Here is a 23764-nt window from a genome sequence, read left to right as displayed (position 1 = left end):
GACGAAGGAGTACAGACTAGATCTAAACATTTCAGTCGATGGTACCAAAATTCCGACCGTAAACTACCCTAAAATTTTAGGCGTTACACTAGACAGTCTTTGCTCCTTCACTCCTTACACGACCGCGATAACTGCCAAAGTACAGAGCCGCAACAAAATCCTCAAATCGCTTGCCGGCAGCTCTTGGGGAAAAGACAAAGAAACGTTGCTGGCGACATATAAGGCAATCGGCCGGCCGGTCCTAAACTATGCAGCCCCAATATGGTCGCCTGGATGTAGTGCTACGCAGACGAAGAAGCTCCAGACCTGTCAGAACACTGCACTCCGGACTGTCACGGACTAACCCCGACATACCAAACACATGTCCTGCGTGCAATGAGTCTCCGCATGACACTAACCACCTCTTTGCATACCCAACGAACCCCACTCATCTAACACCCTTTTCCCTATGGTCCGATCCCGTCGAAACAGCTCGTTTCCTGGGCCTCCCGTTAGATTACCTTGACGACAACCAATCTGGAATTTATCACCCAAACGGGGATTAGGTAAACGTTACAACAACACCGTTTGGATCGGTGAGTTTTAGTTTAAGATTGTCTTCACTGGACCAATAGCATCAGGTTTGCATCCTGACCCTAGCTGGCATTGAGTCCAACCTAGGCTCTGCCTTTGCGCCATGAGGCTCCTTCCAAACTCCTTCTTGGTTAGGTGCCACCCATGCTATGGATGAAGCCATATTAAGACCTGTTCAGGCTTTAAGATCCACAGGGACTGGACCATGAGTTATGCTGCCAACACACTATTGCGACACCAGCCTCAAGGGCCGTGCAAAATGCATCATGTCCGCGCACTGCGCCGCCAATCCAGTCGAGTAGCCAACAAAAGACCTCTACTGTCCTCAGGAGCTCAAACAGGCAGCATGACTCCCAAGCTGACCAGAAGCTGACGAAGTGTCGAAAGTCGGAAGAGTAGTCACACTACTGAAACCTGGGAAACCCGCCAATAAAGGGGAGTCCTATCGTTCGATAACTTTCCTTTTCCCAGTTGTGAAGACACTTCAGGCCTTACTACTCCCGACCTTCACGTACTACCTGAGCCTAGCAGACCACCTGTATGGCTTTCGAAAAGTGTACAGCACCACCATAGCACTTTGCGTCATAAGCGCCCAGATAGTTCATGGTCTAAAGCAGAATCCACCCTGTGAGAGGACGATCCTTTTACTTTGACACAGTCAACCACATCACGCTACTTAAAGATACCGAATAATCCACGCTCCCTCCAGGGCTGCAGCGGTGGACTATGAACTACCTGAGCGGTCGACAATCATCTGTGCTGTTTCCAGATCAAAAATCTAAACTAAGAAGAATTAAACAGGGGGTTCCACATGGTGGTGTCCCCTCCCCATTACTTTTTTATTTGAACATATCGAAACTTCCCCAACCACTAGATGTAATTTCCATTACCTCGTACGCTGATGATTGTACGATATTGACGTCGCGCAATGGAATCAATCGCATGTGCTCAAAAGTAAACGGCCATCTCTCTGACCTTTCTCGCTTCTTCTTTGCAAGTAGCTCTTCTTGTAAGTAGCAAAATCACTAACTGGACGAAGGAACGCAGGCTGGATCTAGACATTACAGTCGATGGAATTACAATTCCGACGGTCAATAACCCTAAGATTTTTGAAGTAACTTTTGACAGCTTGTGGTCCTTCACTCCTCACACGACAGCGATAACTGCCAAAGTACAGAGCCGCAACAAAACCCTCAAGTCATGGATACGTGACGTCAGCTCATGGAGAAAAGACAAAGAAACGTTGCTGGCAACTTAAAAGGCAATCGGCCGGCCTGGATGTAGTGCAACGCAGACGAATAAGCTTCAGACATGTCAGAATACTACACTTCGGTGTTTACGGAATGCTTTTTGATGTCTCCGGTCGAACATCTACACAGCGAGGCTCATATGCTTCCGGTAAAAGAAAACAACGATCTCCTCTCCAAGCAGTTTCTGCTGAAATATTTTCGCAGAAACCACCCCTGCAGTCGTCTGCTTGAAGAGGAAGCGCCTCCTACGGATATCTAAAGGTCCTTCCTTCACTACGTCGACAAAATTGAACAGTACGCCGGCCAGACTTCGGACGCAACAAACTTCAGACATTCACTGACCGCTATTTACAGTAGGGCCATCAACATCTTTACCGACTCCCTCTCAGTGAATGGCGTACTCGGAGTCAAACCACCACCCATCGCAAACGAACTGCTCGAGTTACCACTAGAATCTATAGTGACTCTTGCTCAACTTCGTTTTGGGTACTGAGTCAGGTTAAACAGTAGCATACAACGAGTCTCCGCATGACACTAACCACCTCTTTGCTTGCCCAACGAATCCCACCCACCTACCACCGTTCTACCTTTGGTCCGACCCCGCCGTTAGATGATTTTTTTTCTTGTTACTGGGAGTAAGGTAAATAAAGTTCCAGAGTGCCCGAGAACCCCTTTATAATTATCGAATAACTCAAAAAGTATCTGTCGGATTTCCTTCAAACTATTTTAAGAAAATGTAAAAAAAAAATCAAGAGGTTTATGGAAATTCTGACTGGCTAGGATAGTCTTAATGAAAAATTTTATTTTTATATTATTTGTTTTTCGAATTATCTAAGGCCAAGGGAATTTGGCTGCTTTAAAAGTTATTAAGTCATCTAATTTGAAATTTCCATAGCAATCCCAAGTTAGAACAACAAACATCGGAGAACTGACATAAATTTCTGTCTAGAGCGAACAAAACAAGTTTCAAACAAAAATAATTATAAATAATAATATTATTCCTGGGCTTTCATAATCACTCATCGTTATGACTTCAAGCAAAGAATGTATATTATACGCATATGATCTACGTTCTCTGCTTTAAGTTGAAAATTGAACCATTTTTTTTTTAAATAATAAATCTACAGTTACAAGCATGCAAGCAAGTAGCAATATTGCTAAAGTAGTATTTACTGAAAGGCTTAACCACTTTTTTATAAATTTTTATCTTTTCTGATTTCGTTCTGGCAATGCTGTAGACATATTTGTTTCTTTTGAAATTCTGCTTTGTCCTCATTCGCCGCAATTAAATCATTATATAGTTGGCATAAATGAATGTTATTGTTTACAATAGCAAAACCAAATCTATTAATATAAGAACATTTGAAATAAAAGGTAAAAATTTAATTGAATTCAATATGGAAATGGAATATGAAGATGCGGGTTGGCAAGGTCGTCAAAAGCAACCTGGCGAGGACGAGGTCAGATATATCTTTATACCTTTGAACCGTTTAAAAATTCATGTTTGTAATTTTAGGAAATGCCCGAGGATAACCCTCAGGAAACCATTCAAGAATGTCTTGAAAAATTTCTAACGCCTGATTATATAATGGAACCCGGGATATTTACGCAACTAAAACGCTATTTCCAATCCGGTGGCTCTCCAGAAGAAGTTATTACAATGCTGTCCGAAAACTATAAAGCTGTTGCTCAAATGGCAAATTTGCTTGCTGAATGGCTTATTCTTGCTGGCGTTAAAGTCACCGATGTACAAGCAATGGTGGAAAACCACCTTAAAGACATGATATTGAAGACCTTTGATCCTAAAAAAGCCGATACGATTTTTACAGAAGAAGGAGAGACGCCTGACTGGTTGACTGAAATGATTGACCATCATACATGGCGTTCACTTATTTATCGACTGGCGGAGGAGTATCCCGACTGCCTAATGCTAAACTTCACCATAAAATTAATCTCGGATGCTGGTTTCCAAAGCGAAATTACATCAATTTCAACTGCTGCACAGCAAATTGAAGTATTTTCGCGGGTGTTAAAAACTTCCATTACAAAGTTCCTTAACAATCCCGAAGACATACAAGGGGCTATACAAGAATGCGCGCGCATGGTATGCCACGGACAACATACGTATGTTTACTCGCAAGTACTAATTCAGGTATTAAGTCAGGAGACGAAAGGCGGTTTCAATATGAAGCGTCTGTCACAAGAGATTACAAAGTATGCGCTGCAAAAGTAAGTTTAAGCGAAACAAATTAATTTAATCTGTATATCGATAATGATGTTGAGCAAATATTTTTGTATTAGTAATCAAAATGTAACTCCCATCACTATGGCTCTTAATGGCTCCGCAGCTTATCCACAAGCGTGCCAGGCTCTATCATCGATGCTTTCACGCAACACGCTTAATCCAGCAGATATTACAGTTTTGTTTCGAAATTATTCTGCTGCAGACCCCCCACCAATCGATTTAATACGAAATCCTCAATTCCTCGAACTGCTTGTGGATTCACTATTCAAAGCGGGGGTAAAAATTAATCCTGAACACAAGTCCAAGTATATTCACTTGCTGGCTTATGCGGCTTCAGTAGTTGACACGCCGGCAAAAAAGCGCCCAATGACCGAGCGTGTGCTCAATAAAGATGAATTGAAAAGTACCATACAAGCAATCGAAAAAGTTCACGCAATTTGCAATGTTAACAAGGGCTCCACCGAACTGATTGCGGAATTGCAAACGCTTTACAATTGCATTAAGTAAATTATAATTTGAAAAAGGAAAAATATTTAATGTACTAATTTTATTAACAAATTTGCAGATATCCAGTGGTTGGTGTTGGTGTTATACGTTGGATTGAGAACACAGTTACCGAGCCATCTTACTTTAAACTATCAACCGACAGTTGCCCTACTCATTTGGCCATACTAGATGAAGTCGCTGCTGTGCATCCCACATTGCATCAACAAATTTTACGATTACTTATAAGGCTATTCGAATCGAAGCAGGATGAGCTAGAGATTTTAGTACAACTAGAAATGAAGAAAATGTTATTGGACCGAATGGTTAATCTATTAACCCGCGGCTGTGTAGTGCCCGTTGTAAAATATATTAAACAGTGCTGCGCTAAAGGTGACACAGACATATCACTCATACGCTACTTTGTTACTGAAGTACTTGAGACTATAACGCCACCATATTCACCAGAATTTGTGCAACTCTTCTTACCAATGGTGGAAAATGAGGAAATTACGGGTACTATGCGTGGTGAAGGTGATAACGATCCTGTTTCGGAATTTATCGGTAAGTAGTTTAATAATTTCATTTCAAATATTTTGTACGAATTTTAAACACTTATTTCTGCTCTAGTGCACTGTAAAGCTCGTTACACCACCGTTTAGCTCAGTGATTCCAAGTTTTGGGAAATATAAGCATTATCCTGAAAGCTTATCGTACTTTACTATTACAACGGAAGTTCTACTTCAGTGACTATTCAACAACAGGCGATATAATAATATGTATATTTAAAAATATTATCTGTTGTAGTAAGTTTCAGTTATAATTTTCACTTGCTGAAGGGATCTTATCGTGTATAGTTTTTTTTCAGTTTATTCTTTATGGTTGTATCTAAATACATAAATAAATTTTTGTATGACTAATTTCTGACTTTCTTAATAACATAGAAGGTAATGATTAATTTTAATTTTAATATGTCATAAAATGTTCAATATATTTTTCGTGTTCAGGGCTATTAAAATTATTCGGATTCGTTACAAAATCTGCGATAACTAGAAACTAACTAAGCCTAACCCACATTATTACATTGATAGAAACATCTTTCTGTTTTAGTGTTATAGATCTATCTTGTTGTTATGAATAGAAATTTTATAGAAAATAAAGCTGGAAACCAAGTAGAACGGGCTTATGAGAATGACCTCAAGAACTTTTGAATGTTATCTGTTTCAAATGTTCCGGCCAAGGCCAGGTATTTTTATAGTAATGTTGGCAGAACCGGCGTCTGTTGTCTACAGAGAAAAGTAAAGTAAGTGGATAGGTAGGAGTTTAACCTGCTACAACTAGAACGTTGCGCAAGGGTCACTCAAGATTCATGACAAACCTTGAACCTTTCGGCTGCAATGAGTGGTGGTTTAACTTCAAGTTCGCCATTCACTGGCAAGGAGTCGGTGAAGGTGAACACTAATAATAATAATATGGATGTATGTTCACTTTTACTCCAACCTCTCGCTTTGTTCACTTTGCCTGTAAACAAACCCCTCAATTTATTTTACCGGCTCATCATTGCATTGATAAAATTTCTTTATCAAAATTATACCAAAGCGCAAGCACCTACTTGCTCACTTGCTTATTGACACATATGTACGTACATATATAAACATGATTGCGAGTACAAAGCGTCATATAAGTACGTACTTATGTACATATATACTTATGCCGCCGGGATGATTATTTGCGATCTGTACAGACAATAACTCCAACAACCTCTCAGCAATGACTAGCGGATACCAAAGAGCTTAGCGATCACTAATATTGTCACCACCAACGTTGAACTTAGGAGAATCTGTTTGTTTTGGCGTGAAGTTTCAACGAGCAAACTATGAAACGCAAAAATTTTGTAAATTTTATATACATACATATATTTATATACTAGATAATATATACAAATTGTCTATAAATGAGGGATAGCATTATTAGTAATTTTAGTTATACATATGGTACATACATATATATGTACATATATCGGCATTATCGGAGCAAGGTGTCCGCTGAGAGCTAACGGAGACATATCTGTGTACATATGCATGTACACAACGGCCTACGCTGATAACGGGGTAACATGTGGTGTGGTCGAGCGAATATTATGATGGCCTCTATATGTTTTCGGGTTGACACATTCAACAGTTTATCAATAGATTCGGCGGCTTAAGAATGGCGAATATAAGAAGCGGTAAAAGTCACCTATAATTACATGTGAGAGTTAACAAACTAAATGTTTACACGCAATTATTTATTGATATTTGCATATTTTAAATTGGAAAAAGTTATGGAAAAAAGGTTAACTACGCGTTACGCTTAAAAAGACATAAAATCCGTTAATTGAAAATTTCGTGTTATCCGATTGCATATTATTGTGAAATATTGTGATAGAAGAATTAACGGTATTACGTAGCACGTATTTTAGTAACTTTAAGGAAGCAACTGAGAAATATGGTAAGTAGGAGGCGTTGCCGACAAATGGCTGTACCATTAATTAAACCAAGCTTTATATTACGTATACGCCGTGTATGTCCATTGTATATTCTATTAGTTACCTGTTTGGCCCACACTATACTTAAAAATATTTTGTTTGTATGGAATATTATAAGAAAACCAATTGAATGCCATTTTGTGAAATAAAGTAAGTTTTTGATTGTGATTAGTACGAGCAAATTTAAAAAATTTCAATTTATTTTCACAATCGATAAAATTTACTACTTGATTAACGTTTATCAGCAAACATTTATGGCAGGTTCAGGTTTTACCAAACCTTTTTTTTCGTTAAAAAGTATTTAATTTGGTAGAAAATGTAACTAGGTGGTGGTGAACCGTACCGGAAAAGACTCATATAATTCAAACTTGAGTCAAAAGATCAATAGAAAGGGTTGATTACAAACGCCTACAACAAATAACTTTGATCAAATCGAGCCTCTGTTAGCTTCCTAACGAATTAGACTTTGAAAACTGCGAACTCTCCTATTTGAATGGAATCCTCAATATATAGCATATGTTACTTTTATTTTTAAATACAATGTGTAAAAAGTTTTTGTGTGTTCAAATACGGGTTTAATAATCCGTGAAACAGAAGTCTTTCTAAAAAATTAGATTAAAAAAGAACTGTGTTTCAGGAGCTCCTTTTTCGTGAATCGTTTCAAGGCGAAGAACTTGGTTTAAATACACTCGCAAAAATATATTAAAAGCTCTTGATAATCTTATGATATCAACTCTATTGCTGTAACATACATACTAATTGTGCTAAAATGTAAAAGTGTGGAATTTTGGGAAAGTAAATTGGCAACTTTTTCGATATATGTTTTAGTTCAATACATTAACTATGACACAGCATTATTAGTTGAAATTGAAGGGCTACCTTCTTCTTATCTCAAGAACTACAAAATTAGTATATAATTAAATTTTTATCATGCCTATTGACTCTGTAAATAAGCAAATAATTTAAATTAAACTTTATTACTCAACTTCATTCTTGACATTGGTGCAAACAGCCCAACTGAATTTCTAAATACTTAATGTACGCATGTGAGGTTATACAAGTACAATAAGGAAGTAATTTATTCCTTGCATTTATATCATGAACTTATAACATATCTTTCAATTAATCAAGAATTATATGCTTTTTGTTTAGTTCGATTTCACCCTTTTTTAAAGTTAGTATCTTGTTCTCAGTAAACCGAATTGAAATTTTTTTCTTTTTGCTGCCGAACATAGCGAACAGCTTTTTCCGGTTTATTCTGAATTAAATGTAAAACTGTTTATACTTCCAATTGACCGATTGTACGCTCTTTTTTAAATGTTTTCTCAAGTGGATAATTTGCAAAGGTCGAATTGTTTAAACTTATTTCTTTGATAGTCAGATTGATATTGAAAGTTTAAAAATTATGTGCCTCTTAATACCAGGCTTCTTCTGCCACTTGTCTTTTGAGGACCTATGGCAGAAAACACCTTTTGAGACTTGGAAAAGAGAAGAAGAGTTGGAAATTGTCATAGAACTGCGACTTTGCGAAGTCAAAGTCGTAATGCAAATCGCCACTTCCTTTATATTTAAATTGACAGAAGGTTATACTCCCAAGATGATGAAGAAGACATAAGCACTTATACTCGTGTTTGCTTTATTTACAGGTAATACCAAATACCATTTAAATTGATAGTATACCAGGTGTACCGGTATGAAATAAGAAATGTGTGAAAATGAAATACTAATTTTGAATGGGAAAATAAAAAAAATTTACCATTGAAACCATCTTTTGCATGTTGCTTTTGATAAAACATGCTCACCATATGCCTCGACAAACATTTGATGCGACTCTGCAGCACTTTTCTTCAAATGGAAATGCTTTCCGCAAACCATCACTTTCCAGTACAAAATTTGACATTTTCAACACAATGAATAAATATGATGCTGTTTGTTTAATGAATGTACGGTTATTGAATATATTTAATAAATAAATAATACCGTTTGGTCTCGATCAATTAGGAGAGATATTTCTGGAGTTAAAAGGAATCAGTGATCTTATTAAAAGTTACTTTATTAAGCGTTATAAAATAAAATTTATGAATAACAGTAAAGAAGGGCTAAGTTCCGGTGTAACTAAACACTTTACTTATATGCTTCCACAATTTGCAAAGAACAAAGGCGGGGGACTGATTCAACAAAATTTCGGCATTAAACTGTAGTATATCCAACATTATAAGAGAGATATTGCTAAGATATCTAACATATATTCCGACATACAGGTTGGTTAAAAAGTTTCTGCGCTCGAAATGAAAAAACTACTGTTTTTGGTACAAAATATGTTTTTATTATTAAATATAATCTTCCTTAACTTCGATACACTAATTCCAATGATCCTTTAATAGCTTTATGCCATCTCTATAATGAATTTCTGGAAGCTCTGCAAAATACCCGTTTACGGCTGTAAACGCTTCTTCATTCGACGAGAAACGCTTTCCACGAAGGAATTGTTTCAGGTTTCTGAAGAGGTAGTAGTCGTTGGGAGCCAAATCTGGTGAATACGGTAGATGCTCAAGCAATTCGTACTTAAATTCTTTGAATTTTGTCATTGTTAAACACCTTCGTGAGCAGGTGCATTGTCTTGATAAAAAATTATAATTTTTTGTTCTGCAAACCAGGTCTTTCTCACGAATTTTTTCATTTAGCTAATCCAAACGGCTGCAATAATCAATCAACAAAATTTCTTTTGTATCCCAAAAAACTGACGCCATAACCTTCTTTGCTGATCGTTGTGACTTCACCTGCTTTGGAGCTAAAAAACCAGCTTCAGTTCACTGTAAACGTTCTTGTTTCGATTAGGATCATGGTGTTAATCTAAGTCTCATCTATAGTTATAACACGATGCGGGAAATCGGGTTTATTCTGCTTAAAACTCTCCAAATTATGCTATGTTATGAGAAATTTTTTTTCGATACAGTTTTTGCTGAATTGTTAACGTGTGCGGCACTAACTTTCCAAACAGCTTTTTCATATGTAATTTTCCATTTTAAATATAAGGTACTCGTTCGTTTGAGATGCCTATGGCATTATCAATTTCACGCTTAGTCAAACTTGGGTCTTCACTAATAATATTATGAACTTGCCTAGATCGTCTTCAAGCCTAGTACGTCCACGTTTAAATTCACCAGCCCAAAATTCAACGGTGCATGTTGAAGGTGAGGACTCCTTATACGCTTCTAACAATTGTTCATAAATTTCCTTTGCTTTTAAACCTTTCAAAACAAAGAATCTAATCACTGCGCGATATTCTATTTTTTCCATATTAAAAAAATATTCCGACACGTCAACTTCAAATGGCTTGTAAACAAAGAATTAATTGACAATTGATTGAAAATACTTCTCAGATTGATACATTGACCGATATATAAATATACTGTACAAAATAAGCCGGAAATTAAAATATTTTTATATTTCATAAATAGGGCCCGATTTGACCCCTTTTTGGTCCAAAATTAAAATTCATTATTTTTGCAATTTTTTTTTACAATATCGTCATTGACTCCCAATTTATAAACTGTAAAGTGAAAGAATCAGATGGAATTTAAAATTGTACTTCCTATATAGACGTGGTCATAGTCCAATTTCAACATTTTTGACAATGTATAATAGGAATGTAGAAATGTCTGGATAATTTTACAAACCAAATTTGATGAAAATTTACGAAGCCTGTCCGCACCATATAGGTTGTGAAAGTAAATACTCACTTATTTAGTAAGTTATCGCACTTTTAGTAGTTTTGAATGGATTTTATTCATATTCACTGAGCTTTAGTGGTTTGTAAGATATATGGTATACATTTAATTTATTAGGGGTGAGGCCTCGTCCACTTTATAAAAGTTTTCAAACTACATAAGGCTCTTGCTACTGCGATTCACCGTACATAACAACAGTTTTGTAACTTAATTTTCAGCTAAGATCTGGCGTTTTATACGTTTTCGATTAACGGCATTTTGTGGGCGTGACAGTGCTGCGATTCTGTCCATCTACAATACCGAACATTATATACGTGTACCACAAACATATATAAATTTTTATTCAAGTTATCGCTTGAACGAACAGTCAACCGGAATTCAACTCGTCTCGTCATCCCGATCATTTACCATATGTATGTATAACTCTATGTATACCATCGTGGTTTGTTTTAGGTGTTATAAACAACCGTTAGGCTACTCTGTAGCAACTTGTTATGGGAGTATAAATTATATTAACTAATAAATTATATTATTATAATTTATATTGTACAATAATTATTTCACAAACGTGTTAAAGCAACGAGTAGTGAAACTAACCTTCAAACTATGTTTTGCTTCTTGAATGAGCTTCCAAATTTTAGATTCAGCAAATGGTTCTGTCCTTACGCTAACAAAACAAAAACATTCATATGATCGCATCTGTATTCTTCTCTCGTTAAGAGTGTTTTACGGACTATTTAAAATCGGTTCGGAAATGGTTCAGTGTCAAATTATGTGGATTAAATTTTAGTACAAGGATATATACATATAAATATACATACACAACCAATAAGTTTTCATTAATTCTCGTTAGCTCCCGTTAAGTATAATACTCTAGTACAAAGTCAGTGTTAGACTAAAAACAAATGTAACTTTTTTACTACAAAAGCGCAAATAAATTTTTTATGAAACGCTAACTATTCTTATCTTCCTGATAAGCTCATTTGCAATCAGTAGATATGTGACTAAGTTCAGTGATTGGCTCAGTGCGGGAGAACCGAGGCACGCGGCTTTATCGGTGTACCGAAGAGCACACGATATTGCGGAGTTGAAGTTCTTCTGAATGGCATTCAGTTACACCTTTAATGTCAGCTGGTTTCGTCGTACTACGATCCAGTTTCTGCACAAGTATTAAGTAGATAGAGTTTAATATTTTGAATTTCGTTTACTCATGTTCATTGTTTATTTACTGCAAACTTTGATTTTGGAGTGTTGATGTGTCGTTTACTCTCAGGACATGTGTATCTGCACTTGAATATTAAGGTCAACAAAATTAAATAAATAAATGAAAGTGGTGAAATATTTCCGTATGAGAACAGCAGAAACATTTAGCAGTGATTGTTTACAAATGAGACGTCGTATATTTTTTGTTAACTCCGCTCTTTTAGTTTGTTTTATCACAGATTAGGAAATATTTGTATGGGTTTGCGATAGTGCTTTTGGCGCGTCGCTTTTCCCACATTTTATTGAAATCGAGAAGAGTCGATTTACTAGAATTTGAAAATACTGAAATAGGTACACACATATGTAGTCTACAAGTGGTTGTGCTGGTGGTTTAGTCGGTGAAATCGTGAACATTGCCATACTCTTAACGAACGGATGTTTTTTTGTGATTTATCAGAGAAATCAACAGCTTTATTTTGTACGGAAAGGAAAGTCGTCAAAAGTTTATTTCTATACTCGTGATAAATCTCATAATGGAAAAGGTCCTAAACACATTATTTGGTCGAAGAGTAAGTAGCACTAGCAAAAACAATAAAAGCACTATTAACGTTAGGAAAATTATTTATAGCAAGTAAGAAAATCTAAGTTTTAAACAAAACAGAGCTTTGTTTGCCGATGTAATGTTGGAGTATGTAAAATGATGATTATTTAAAAAAATTGGTTTCAATATATTTAATACTATATATATAAAATAAAATGTACATACACTATCTGGCAGGTGAATATGCTTAATAACGTTTCAATTAGCTGAAAGATAATAACGACAACAGAGATATCGCGCATTCTTTTAGAAATAAACGATGCCGGCTGCTTGTAAAAAAATTAAATGAAGTCACATATCAAGAGTATTTTCTCATTTTTAAAATGCAAGGGATCCATTATCATCGTTTGATTTTTTTTCTCTTCGTAAAAAATTTGAAAAGTATAATAAATACATAGTATTTTGAAGAATTTACTGCCTTTAAAGTTTGACAATTCTTGCTTAATAACATACTAAATAATATATATTTACATATATATGTGATGAATATTTTTGGGAATATTAACGAATATACCATATTTGGATTTAGACCATAGAAAATAATTGGAATGGAATTATAAAAAGAAATAAAAAGAACCAGAGGTTCTTAGTTCGTATGCAGCCGAACATTTTATATTCTCGCGCTTTAAGAGAATCGAATGGTGCGAAATATTCCAACTTTTATATTAAAAGATGTTGCAAATGAAATCAATGCTCGTTACTCGAAGAAATTGTGAATCGATTACAATTATATTGGGGATTTTTATAAACTCATAACATAGATCATGGACTGTCTATCTTTCCCTAATTTTCCTCACCAACCTACAATACTTTAAATCTAAAAAAAAAATGCGCACTTAATTTGAGTTATCAAACATACTGAGTGATATAATATATATGATATAAAGATAACCGGAAGTTGAAGAGGCTTTAGGGACTTGGGGAAGTATTGAATCGATTGTAGCTAAATTGTTTTCTTAGTGATAGCAATTCAAAGCTTTTCGCTTAACTAATATTTGTGGGCGCGGCAATGGTTCGATTTTTTGCTACCTTCTGAGTGCCAAAGTACAAGTATATCAAATTTCAAAACCCTATCTTAACTGAAGTTATCGCTTGTACGGATGGAGGTGCCGAAAATGGTCAGAGAAAGAGTCAGCCGGAATTCAACCCGTGTTATCATCCAGGTTATTGTGATATATGTAGTGGAACTTTTAATCTTAATAATAATAAACTATTCAACTGAACTTGGCACTGAAAAGCCTTTCAAAATGTCTTTCTGAATTATTTAGTTTTCTAGATATATTATATGAAAAACCGATATCTTATTTGGTAATTCTTTGAACCCTCTAACATATTTAAAAGTATTTACGTAATTATTTTTAGACAAAAAAAGTATGTTGTGTTTGGTATGACTAATGTTAACATCTAAATGTTGGTAATTCAAGTGAACAAACAATATTCAGCAAGTCAGTGGTGATATCTGTATTTATGATTCCTGGTATTTGATAAGTTATCTCTGTAAGCAAAGGTTGCAAATGGGTGCCAAATTCGATATGTTTGTCATTTGTTTCTCTTGCTAGGTTATAGTTGTTATTGGTGCCATTTGTAATCATTTGTTATATATTTTATTATATACCAATAATACCAAGCATATTAGCACTTCCTTAAGGTACACGTAAACAAAAGTATATTTATTTGTTTGTATTTACATATATACATACATAAGTGTATTTGCCAGTGAAATCGTTAGATTTTAACATATTTTGATTTAAGGAGCATAGAGGTAATATGAAATAAGAACAAAGTAAGGAAGGAATACTTTTAAGTATAACCGCACATCAGATACTCATCCTATTTGTAAGAATTAAAGGGTATGAAATATTTCCAGATATTAGCAAATATTTTGTTATGAAATTGTTAAAGAATTGTGTTTGTTTTTGATACTGACTAAAATTATCTTTATGCCACATGTCCATTTCGTTTCATTAATATATCCTGTCTAATATCTAAAACATCAGGCCGATTTACAGAATTTAGCAACTTCACCATATTAGTACTGGGAGCAGGTTTAGACAGATATTACTTCTTTTTGGTGTCAACTCGTATTATGCCGCGAAGACGTGACCTTTTCATTTTATTACGATATGATACAGGTGTCCGATATACGCCGTATAAGATCAACCTTTGGTAAATATTTATTATATACTTGTATATATGTATATCAAGGTGAAGGGAACTACACTAACTTGTTATTGAGTGATAGAGGGCGATATGTAAATATATGTATATTTATATGTTCATACCATAACCATGATTTCTGTAAAAAACTTCAAATGCTTTAAAATAATCTTCCTGATTTTCTTCCTTTTTTTTCGTCAATAAAGTAAGACTGCTGCCGATTGTAGTAACTCTTGGAAGATCGCAGCAATTATCATATTTTTATTAACTTTTTTTTCAAAACTTTCTCGTTTATTCTTGTTGAAAACGACCGCCAAAATCCCATACCTGCGAATGTCATAGTTACTATGACACTGGTCAACGGATACAACTACTTCTACTCACGGCTCTAGATAGAAATTACAAAATTATTTGGAACGTTGAAACTATATATGAACTTGTATGATAAAATGTAGCAATTTGACAGGAACCTTTGGCGGTTAGATACGAATAACAATCGGTTATGTCAGGGATAGCTCAATCGATGCTTTCAATTTGGCTGAACTGATTATTATTGTTCTTTTTAGGATACATTTTTTAAAGATTTGAAAATTCTTGACAGTATCACATTTCTCATATGGGGTAATTATAATAAAATATGTTTTATGCTGTATGTTATTTGCGGATTGAATTTAACTATTTATTACATTATATATACATTTTCAATTTTATCAATTTATTTTCACGTACATTTTTTTTGATTCAGTAAGAAACCAACCAACTTTAGTACTTTCGAAAGGTATTCTTTGTCACTCAGAATAAGCAAGATCCGAGCGGGTATAAGCTTATAAATTTACCGTTTGAATACAAAAATACTCACATAGACATGCAAGAAATTAAAAGCTTATTCTCAAAGTAATGCTCTCACTCCGGTATATGTGCCACAATTAAACTGAAAACAAAGTTAATTTAAAAGCTTGTTGCATAAACTCATATGATGTCATAGTTGATTGAACGGGATGTACTAAAAAACATCGACAAAAAGAAATATTTTATTAAAAAAAAAAAAAAGTAAAGGAGACATTGAGGTACATTTGTATACATATGTAAATATGTATAAAACGCTTACTTTCATTATAAAAATAATTGGATTGGGAATTAAATACCCCCATATATTATATAATATAGGGTACATATTTGACCACAAGTAAATACCCCCATATAACTAAAACCGCTTAATACTATTGAGAGGATGGACTTATGAGATTATTTTTAGATCATCAACCTAAAATAACAGTTACGATGAAAAACAAAAATCAGCTTGAACAAAAATTTGATAACAAAGTTGAATAGCTGGCATTTTCAGAGAGACTATCTTTGAGAGAGAACGAGACATCTTCCGGTTGGTCTTGATTTGTTGCAAGACCCGTTTATATCGGTTTGTATGTACATATATTTATACCGCTGCTGGCCCCACCATAACAGTAATCAGTGGAATTTAAGAAAATGGGCAATTAACTGTGCCAAGAAAGCATTGCTCTCAGCAATATGCAAACGCACACATATCCAAATGAAAGAAATGTGAGTTGTATCGAAGAAAGCTAAGGTAAATGAGCGTAAAATCTGTTTTGGTTAGAAGATTTCAAGTTCAGCATTCTCTTGAATTGTTTAGTACTAGAGGAATTGTGCGACTGAAAGCGTCTAAGCGTCTATTTCGCGGATAGTTACTCAAGTCCATATTTACGCGCTTACATAGCTACATAAGTATATAGTTCATGCAGTTCATGCTACATCGACCGTTTCAAACACGAATATGTATGTAAATTTGGTTTTCGATCGCAGGCATTGCCGGTATAATTGATTAGCTGGACCGGTCGGTTGAAAGTCAATAAGAAGAAACCGTTTATGTGGATGTGCCATTTGAAAATAAATACCATGGTGATCAAAAGAAAAAACACAAAGAAATTATTAAATGTGATGTTTAAATTATTCATAGTGCCTGAAAAATGCATTCGAATTTATAAGTGAAATTAGCTTTTGCATTTCGTTTTTAAAATATTCGCTTTGTGAAAAGATTTAATAATTTGTTTGTTCATTGCAGAATGTTTTCTAAAACATAAAATATGAAGAATGGTGCATTTTTATACCTTAAAATGTTATAAAGAGATCTTTTTCTTGACTTTGATCGGCTTGTTTGAATGACAGCTTTATGCTATAGTGGTCTGATACGAATAATCCATTCGTAGATTATTGCGATGCCATCGGTAATAATCTATACTAAATTTCGTGACGATAGCTTTTCAAATACAAAAGTTTTCACACGAGGACTAGAGTTGGTTAGTTTAAATGCCAGCAATATGCTATAGTGGTCCGATCTGAGCTATTACTCTTTATTACAAGGAATTGATTTCGATCATTCTGTTTGTATGGCAGTTAAATGCTATAGTTATTTGATTTTTGCTGTTCCGACAAATGCAGCGTCTTAGTGGGAAAAGAACGTGTGCAAAATTTCGGGACGATATTTCGAAAACTTAGATACAAACAGGCGGATATGGCTAAATCGACTCGGCTCGTCAAGCTGATCATTTATATATATACTTTATAGGGTCTTCGACGTTTCCTTTTGGGTGTTACAAACATCGTGGCAAACTTAATATACCGTGTTCAGGATATAATGATTTCTTTTTCATTTGGCAGAGAAGCAAGTAAAGTAGTACATTGTTTCTTAATAAATGGGGAAATGTTTGTTGATCATTAGATCATTTATAAATATTTTTTAGTTTACTTTCGACGAAATTTTGATCCTAACTTCTTCATAGGCTGAGTACTTTACTGTAAGAGAGTATGGTATAGTAATATCACGAAACTTTACCTTAAACCCTCAAAAACTTTCATCTACTTATCGTAGGGATGAACTCATTCGAGTTAACATGCACAGAACAAAGAAATGAAAGTAAGATTTTTACGTTTGAAAAATGAAAAGAAAAAAAACCAATTTGTTTAACATGTTTTCAAAGTAAGGTCAGATAAAAGTTATTTGCATTCTTTTGGTTGGGTGCAGAACAGATCGTTTTGTTCCAAAACTGTCCTGAATTCAGTGCTCCCTTTACAGCATACTCAGAATACTGAACTTCACAAATTAATTTCAAGTGAACATAATTGTGGTCCATTTAACCTTGTTAACTCTGTAGACTGTCCTAGAAAAATATTTCTGAAAAGGATAACGGGAGTTGGAGTGTTTAGAAAACGTTATCCGACTTACTTAACCGAGATTTTACAAACGAGAAGGATCCAAGGAAATCATTCAATATTATTGACATGTTTTTCAGTTTTTCTTTCTTCTTTCGATACAAATAATTACAGCAATCTTTGTCTCACAAGGTTGCCAATCCCAGTTGGTAAACTTGTTCCAGACTGACAAGCTGGTGAAGTACAGCTCGTGTTAACCAATAAAAACTTGCGAACCTATTTATACCCATATCTTTGAGGTGAGTTAAAAAAAATTGCCATACCCTCGGTATACTTTTGCCAATAATGTGTTAATTGAAAAGCTTTAGAAACCATTGTTTAGAGTTCCTTCTAGCGTTAGGTGTTAACTAATGCCATTGAAAGCTAAAGGCTCAAAATGAAACATAAACACGCCACTTATTTGATTTGATTCAAACATACGTATGCGTTATCTAGGTTCGCCTAAAATGGACCGCGGGTGGCCAGACGGCTATTTAACGATCAGATAAATGGGTGTAAATAAGTGCCGCAAATGTTTTGAAAATAGTAAAAATTTAAAGTGAGGCAGATAAATAGATTCTTCCAATTGGTATATAAAATCAAAAGCAATAAAAAGTGATGAAATTTAACATATTTTAATCTCGCATACTCTCGTTAAAGTGCGGCAGCGGATTTTTTTGCAACAGATTATACAGTTAACGCTAAGCAGAGTTTAACTGTGATTTGACATCATGCTCATTATACTTGTGGCGCAGGTGCATGCGTGGTACAGCAAAACCACATGAGTTTGTATTCGACGTATATCTAGTTGAATGAATCTGTAATGGAATTCCATATGACAGTTCAAAAGCAGCGCTGAACAAAAGCACATTCCAACAAATGCTACGCATAACACGCCAACGAAATAAAGTGAAATTTTTCGCGGAAATCAAAATCTTATTCAAGCGTGCAGCTTTTTATATTGTTTTTTTGTTTTTGATACTGTGATTTCGTTAATATGTTTTATAAAAAAATATGTATGATAATATCGGCTACAGTTGGAATATAAATATTTCGTAGAGTTCCGTTTTGTTCGTTATTGTCGTATTTTTGCGATTTTGGCGCGGGTTTCCAGCTGAAAATGAATTTTGTGGGTCGGCATGATCATCTTGCCGGCGGCTATCGACGCGTTAATACAGCAACGTATGGGTTTCCACTATTTAGCAATACGGATGAATCGAAGACCTTCGTTAAAGATAGCCTCTCTTGGAAATGGCATAAGGTGTGTGCAAAATTTATATTGGAAAGAGAAATATGTTATTAAATAAAATATGTAGCACCAAAAGTAAAATAAGTGGCACTTAACTTTTCCGCAAATATCCCTCATTAGTTATAAGTTTTTATCGTGACTGTAGGTGGGAGCTACTACGCAGGGCTTGATCAACACACTGACCCCCATGCAACATATTTTTATTAGAACTTTTGTTAAAAGTATAAATACTTTTATATAATATAATGAAAATAATTTGATTATTTTCCTAAGATTTGCAAGTCTCTTTTATTTGTAAATTAATTCGGATCCTGTTTCAAAGTTGAAATTAAAACCAGCAGTTATTTCATATTTCATATTTTATATAGAATGCTTGTATTTGTACCATATGTTCGGTTATTCTATGTTATGTACCTTTGGTAATATCCTTTTCAATGTTTCTACATAAAAGAAAGGTAGAGAATTCTTGATTTTGGAGCGACTTCACCAAAGTGCAAAGATTTTTCACTTACATTTGGTAATGGCTGATTAAAATATTTGTTATTCCGATTGTTCAGTTAATATGGCAGCTATATGATATAGTCATCCGATCTATACAATTTCTTTGGAGATTGCTTTTGCCTTAACTAGATTCTGATCGTTCAGTTTGTATGGCAGCTGTGTCCTATAGAAATATGCTCTGAACAATTTCTTCGGAGATTACATTATTGACTTAAAAAATAAGTCATGCCGAATTTTGTGAAGATATTACGTCAAATAAAAACGTTTTTCATGCAAGTACTTTACTCCGATTGGTCTGTTAATATGGCAGCTACATGCTATAGTCATCCGATCTAAAAAATTTCTTCGGAGATTACATTGCTGCCTTAGGAAATAACTCATGCTAATTTCGTGAAGATACTTCAAATAAAAAGGTTTCTCATACAAACAGTTTATTCCGATTGTTCAGTTTGTATGGCAGCTATATGCTATTGTGGTCCGATATCGGCCGTTCCGACAAATGAGCAGCTTCTTAGTGAGAAAGGAACAGGTGCAAAATTTCAGCTTAAATTCGATAGCTCAAAAACTGAGGGACTAGTTCGCATATATACATACGGACGGACAGACAGACGAACATGGCTAAATCATCCAAATGAGCATCAATTTATTATATTTCCATTACACGTCGGAGTACACAAGTCAATATCCCATTATAGGTAGCTTTGGGACCGGTTCTTCTAACGCGACTTGGTATTATTTAGCCTACCTAAGTAAAAATTTGGCCTACCTCCAAATTATATTATTCATGAATTTTGATAATGTTGCTGTAGTACGATATTACGAAGGAAAAATAGAACTCTTTTCGCTAGTGAAATTTGTAACGGAAGTAAGGTTACTTAATAAGCAAACAAGATATTTTATGAATATCTTTATATTTATTATGATCGGTCAGTTTGAATGGCAGCCATGTGCTATAATGGTATGATCTGAACAAATTGTTCGAAGATTGTATAGTTAACTTGAACAATATCTTCTGCCAAAGTTCGTGAAGATATCATGCCAAATAAAAAAGTTTTTCATACATTTGGAGCAATCAGTTTGTTTGATGGCTTTATCCTATAGGATTCCGATATCGGCGATTTTGACAAATGGAAATTTTATTGGGGCGAAAAGAACGTGTAGAGAAAAAAAAAGATCGATACGGCCATTGGTAAATCTACTGAACTCGTCTGCTGATCATTTATAAATATTACATAATGTATGTCAAATATATATATATAGTGTCTTCGATGTTTCCTTCTGGATCTTACCAACTTTGTGGCAAAATCATATATCAAATATTTGGATATGGAATTTCGATTAGTCTCGCATGAGCAAAAATTCTGCTTGGTCGGTTTTTTTCCTTAATAATTCAAATAACAACCAACCGAAATTCCATTAGCAAGGTTTTGTTTTGATAAAACAGCTTAAAGGGTTGTTGGGTACAAACTACTACGTCAAAGTTATTTTGTTGCTAAGGTTTAGGTCTTGGTCATTGATCTTGAAATAGCACGCGCTTGTCTTATTTCCATATTTTTATTGTTACTATAGTTATCTAAGCTAAATGATCCAAAATACTTATTATATAACTTGTGAGATACACAATTTCGCTTTGAATTGATTGTTGCAATTAAAGGTTTTATCGACCAAAGTTCCGTTTAAGTTGAGTTGTCTACAAATTTGCGAAATCGAACATGAATTAAGTAATCAATGAACCTATACATAACTTCGGTATTATAAATATATAATTAGTTTATTTTTTTGACAACATTTGAGTAATTTCGAAATTCTACTTCCACAATTACAATACCATGTATCAATGCCTGCGCATATGCTTGTAACTGTAAATGATAAATACAAATATTTTTTACAAAACTTGAATGGGTTTACATTAGAAGCACTGACCGATCCGAAAACTATTTTTTTTATACAGTAAACACCAAGTAAATTGAGATAAATCTACTAAGCAACTGAAAAATTAAAAACATAACATATTGGAAGCGATAATTGATTAAACGCACATCATTCGAAGTGCTATGAATAGCAATAAGGCTTGGTGGAGAGTGCAAACATAATAATTATAATAAATATTTAATGTGAAAATGGGATTGTGATCTGATGTGGGAGAACACCTGATCCTTTGTACTAAATCAGAAGAAAATGGGCTTTAAATTCTTATTCTATATTTCAATATACGCAGACCCATACGCATTAGCTATGAACATAGATAAAATCCGGCGAAAATATCTAGATGTTCCGATGGTCGAAAATGGGGATTCTTAATTCTTAAACCAAACAATAAAAATTAGGTTTCTATACAATTCGGCTATAAGTATCTTAATACATCAAAGCTCAAAATCTAAACTTAAACTTATTTCACTATAACTTTTGGTCTACACTCAAAATCTAATAGGAAATATTCTGTTATATGTATTCTATAATATGAGTTCAAAATAACGGTATTTTGTGTAAAACATTTCTATCCCTAATTTTTACAACCTAATTTAGATAGTGAATATACTCTCATTTAATTATTTAATTTAAATTACTTTTATTTTCTTTTCGTTAGGGTTCCCGTGTTAGTACAATTAATGATTGGCTACAAATTAAAATTGGCGGCGATGAGGAGGTGAAGAAGAAAAAGGGCCGACAACAATTAAACCGCATTAAATCCACAAAATATACACTAATTACATTCCTGCCGCAAAATTTGCTAGAACAATTTAGACGTATAGCGAATTTTTACTTTCTAATTATGACTGTCATATCACTCCTAATCGGTAAGCCATACTTAGCTTAAATATAAGTTATTTATGCCAAAATTATTTTTCTTAAAAATTAGATGAATATACTGAAAAATTCTTGAATACACTGCATATAAAATATCGGAAGGGTGCGAAAATACATACATATGTGTTTGTATGAACTGGCGAGTGCTAAAAGCCAGATAACGAGTAATTAACAAGTGGTCTTAACATACGCTACGTGAATGAAAAGAATTTGCAAAAATAACACAAAATCTTTGACTAAACTACGCGACGATTACATTGAGAACTTTAATGGATATTGCGCTCATTTTTGTAAGCAAATTACAATTGTAAAGGATCGAACACTTTGGTCGGCTTAAGTTCCTTTCATCATAATAATTTGTTACACCCATAATATTTATTTATTTTGCACAGTTTCTTATAAAATTGAGTTCACATAAAGAATTGGAAAAGTCTGCTTGTTTATATTGTCGTTACAATAAAGAGTCGGAATCGGGCTTATTCTTTTTACCTCTTTTTAGTAGAACATCAGAAATATGATTATAATTTATATTTTTTAAGTCCGCTTGTGGCTGCTTGTAAAAGGGCTCAAAATTATTTGCAGTATTTGTATATGAAAGAGCAGTGTTTAAACTTTCACAGCTTCTCAAATTTGAAATGATCACTTGTACCTATAAACTCAAGTTTTGAAGCTACAACATTTTAGGCAATAAATTTCATTGGATGTTGTTATTTAATATTTCATAAATTTCTCTCAATAATCACAACACTTTATGTCTTGACATCTGAAAAGGCTAACTATGGACGCGGTCAATATTTCGAAGTGTTTAAAAAATTGTGTTAAAAATACTGCAGATAAATTTAATATTGGGATTTCTGCCAAAAATTCTGCCAACGAGGGTTATATGTTAGCACTTTTCTTAATATTGTGCTCTGTCTAAAAATTAACGTTAGAGGTATTACGTATTACTTCGCATTCAAGCTTCATTTTGCATTTCTGAGCCCACTTTGATGTTGTTGTACTCAGACTAGCATTTGCACCGACGCTCCGCCTACATTCACCTGGACTATGTACAATCCATAGTAGTTTTTATCACTTAATAAGCTATTTGAATTTCCAGTAAAATTCCTTGGAAAAGTTCGGACGATTGACAGAGTTCAAGATATTTAATAGCACAGTCCATTTGGCCATAGATCTATTTCATTTAGTCAAACTATAAAATGACATTTATAAGTTTATTTTGTTTTGAC

The 23764-nt window shown here is 34.2% G+C and overlaps 2 protein-coding genes across 5 annotated transcripts in view; both read left to right on the top strand.

Moving 5' to 3' along the window:
• The first annotated feature begins 3088 nt into the window (after positions 1–3088).
• On the top strand, positions 3089–5471 carry TH1 (negative elongation factor complex member TH1). Its single transcript, XM_014238240.3, has 5 exons — positions 3089–3283; positions 3340–4052; positions 4125–4571; positions 4634–5115; positions 5182–5471. The coding sequence occupies exons 1-5, from the start codon at positions 3134–3136 to the stop codon at positions 5211–5213; spliced, it is 1824 nt and encodes a 607-aa protein (XP_014093715.3). The 5' UTR covers positions 3089–3133; the 3' UTR covers positions 5214–5471.
• Positions 5472–6779: 1308 nt separating this feature from the next.
• The window catches only part of LOC106619925 (phospholipid-transporting ATPase IF), a 28577-nt gene continuing 11592 nt past the window's right edge, over positions 6780–23764 (top strand). Inside the window, exons 1-3 of one of the 4 annotated variants that reach the window (XM_036371809.2) lie at positions 16427–16564; positions 18638–19238; positions 22315–22525. In XM_036371809.2, coding sequence (XP_036227702.2) covers positions 19098–19238; positions 22315–22525 — 352 coding nt within the window. In that variant the 5' untranslated portion in view covers positions 16427–16564; positions 18638–19097. Of the gene's footprint in view, positions 7042–11934; positions 12582–16426; positions 16688–18637; positions 19239–22314; positions 22526–23764 lie in introns of those variants that run through there. The other 3 variants (XM_014238254.3, XM_036371811.2, XM_036371810.2) reach the window with 3 other exon arrangements.

This window comes from Bactrocera oleae, chromosome 5 (assembly GCF_042242935.1).
Source record: "Bactrocera oleae isolate idBacOlea1 chromosome 5, idBacOlea1, whole genome shotgun sequence".
Classification (NCBI taxonomy): Eukaryota; Metazoa; Arthropoda; class Insecta; order Diptera; family Tephritidae; genus Bactrocera; species Bactrocera oleae.
This window is presented reverse-complemented; position numbering and strand designations above follow the sequence as displayed.

What these genes read in the sequence shown, in the direction of transcription:
- TH1 (XM_014238240.3), top strand. Translation starts at nt 3,134, where the DNA reads ATGAATGTTATTGTTTACAATAGCAAAACCAAATCTATTAATATAAGA. An exon ending in ACAAAGTATGCGCTGCAAAA is followed by an intron (nt 4,053 to 4,124) that starts GTAAGTTTAAGC and finishes TTTTTGTATTAG; the next exon opens with TAATCAAAATGTAACTCCCA. An exon ending in TCCTGTTTCGGAATTTATCG is followed by an intron (nt 5,116 to 5,181) that starts GTAAGTAGTTTA and finishes TTTCTGCTCTAG; the next exon opens with TGCACTGTAAAGCTCGTTAC.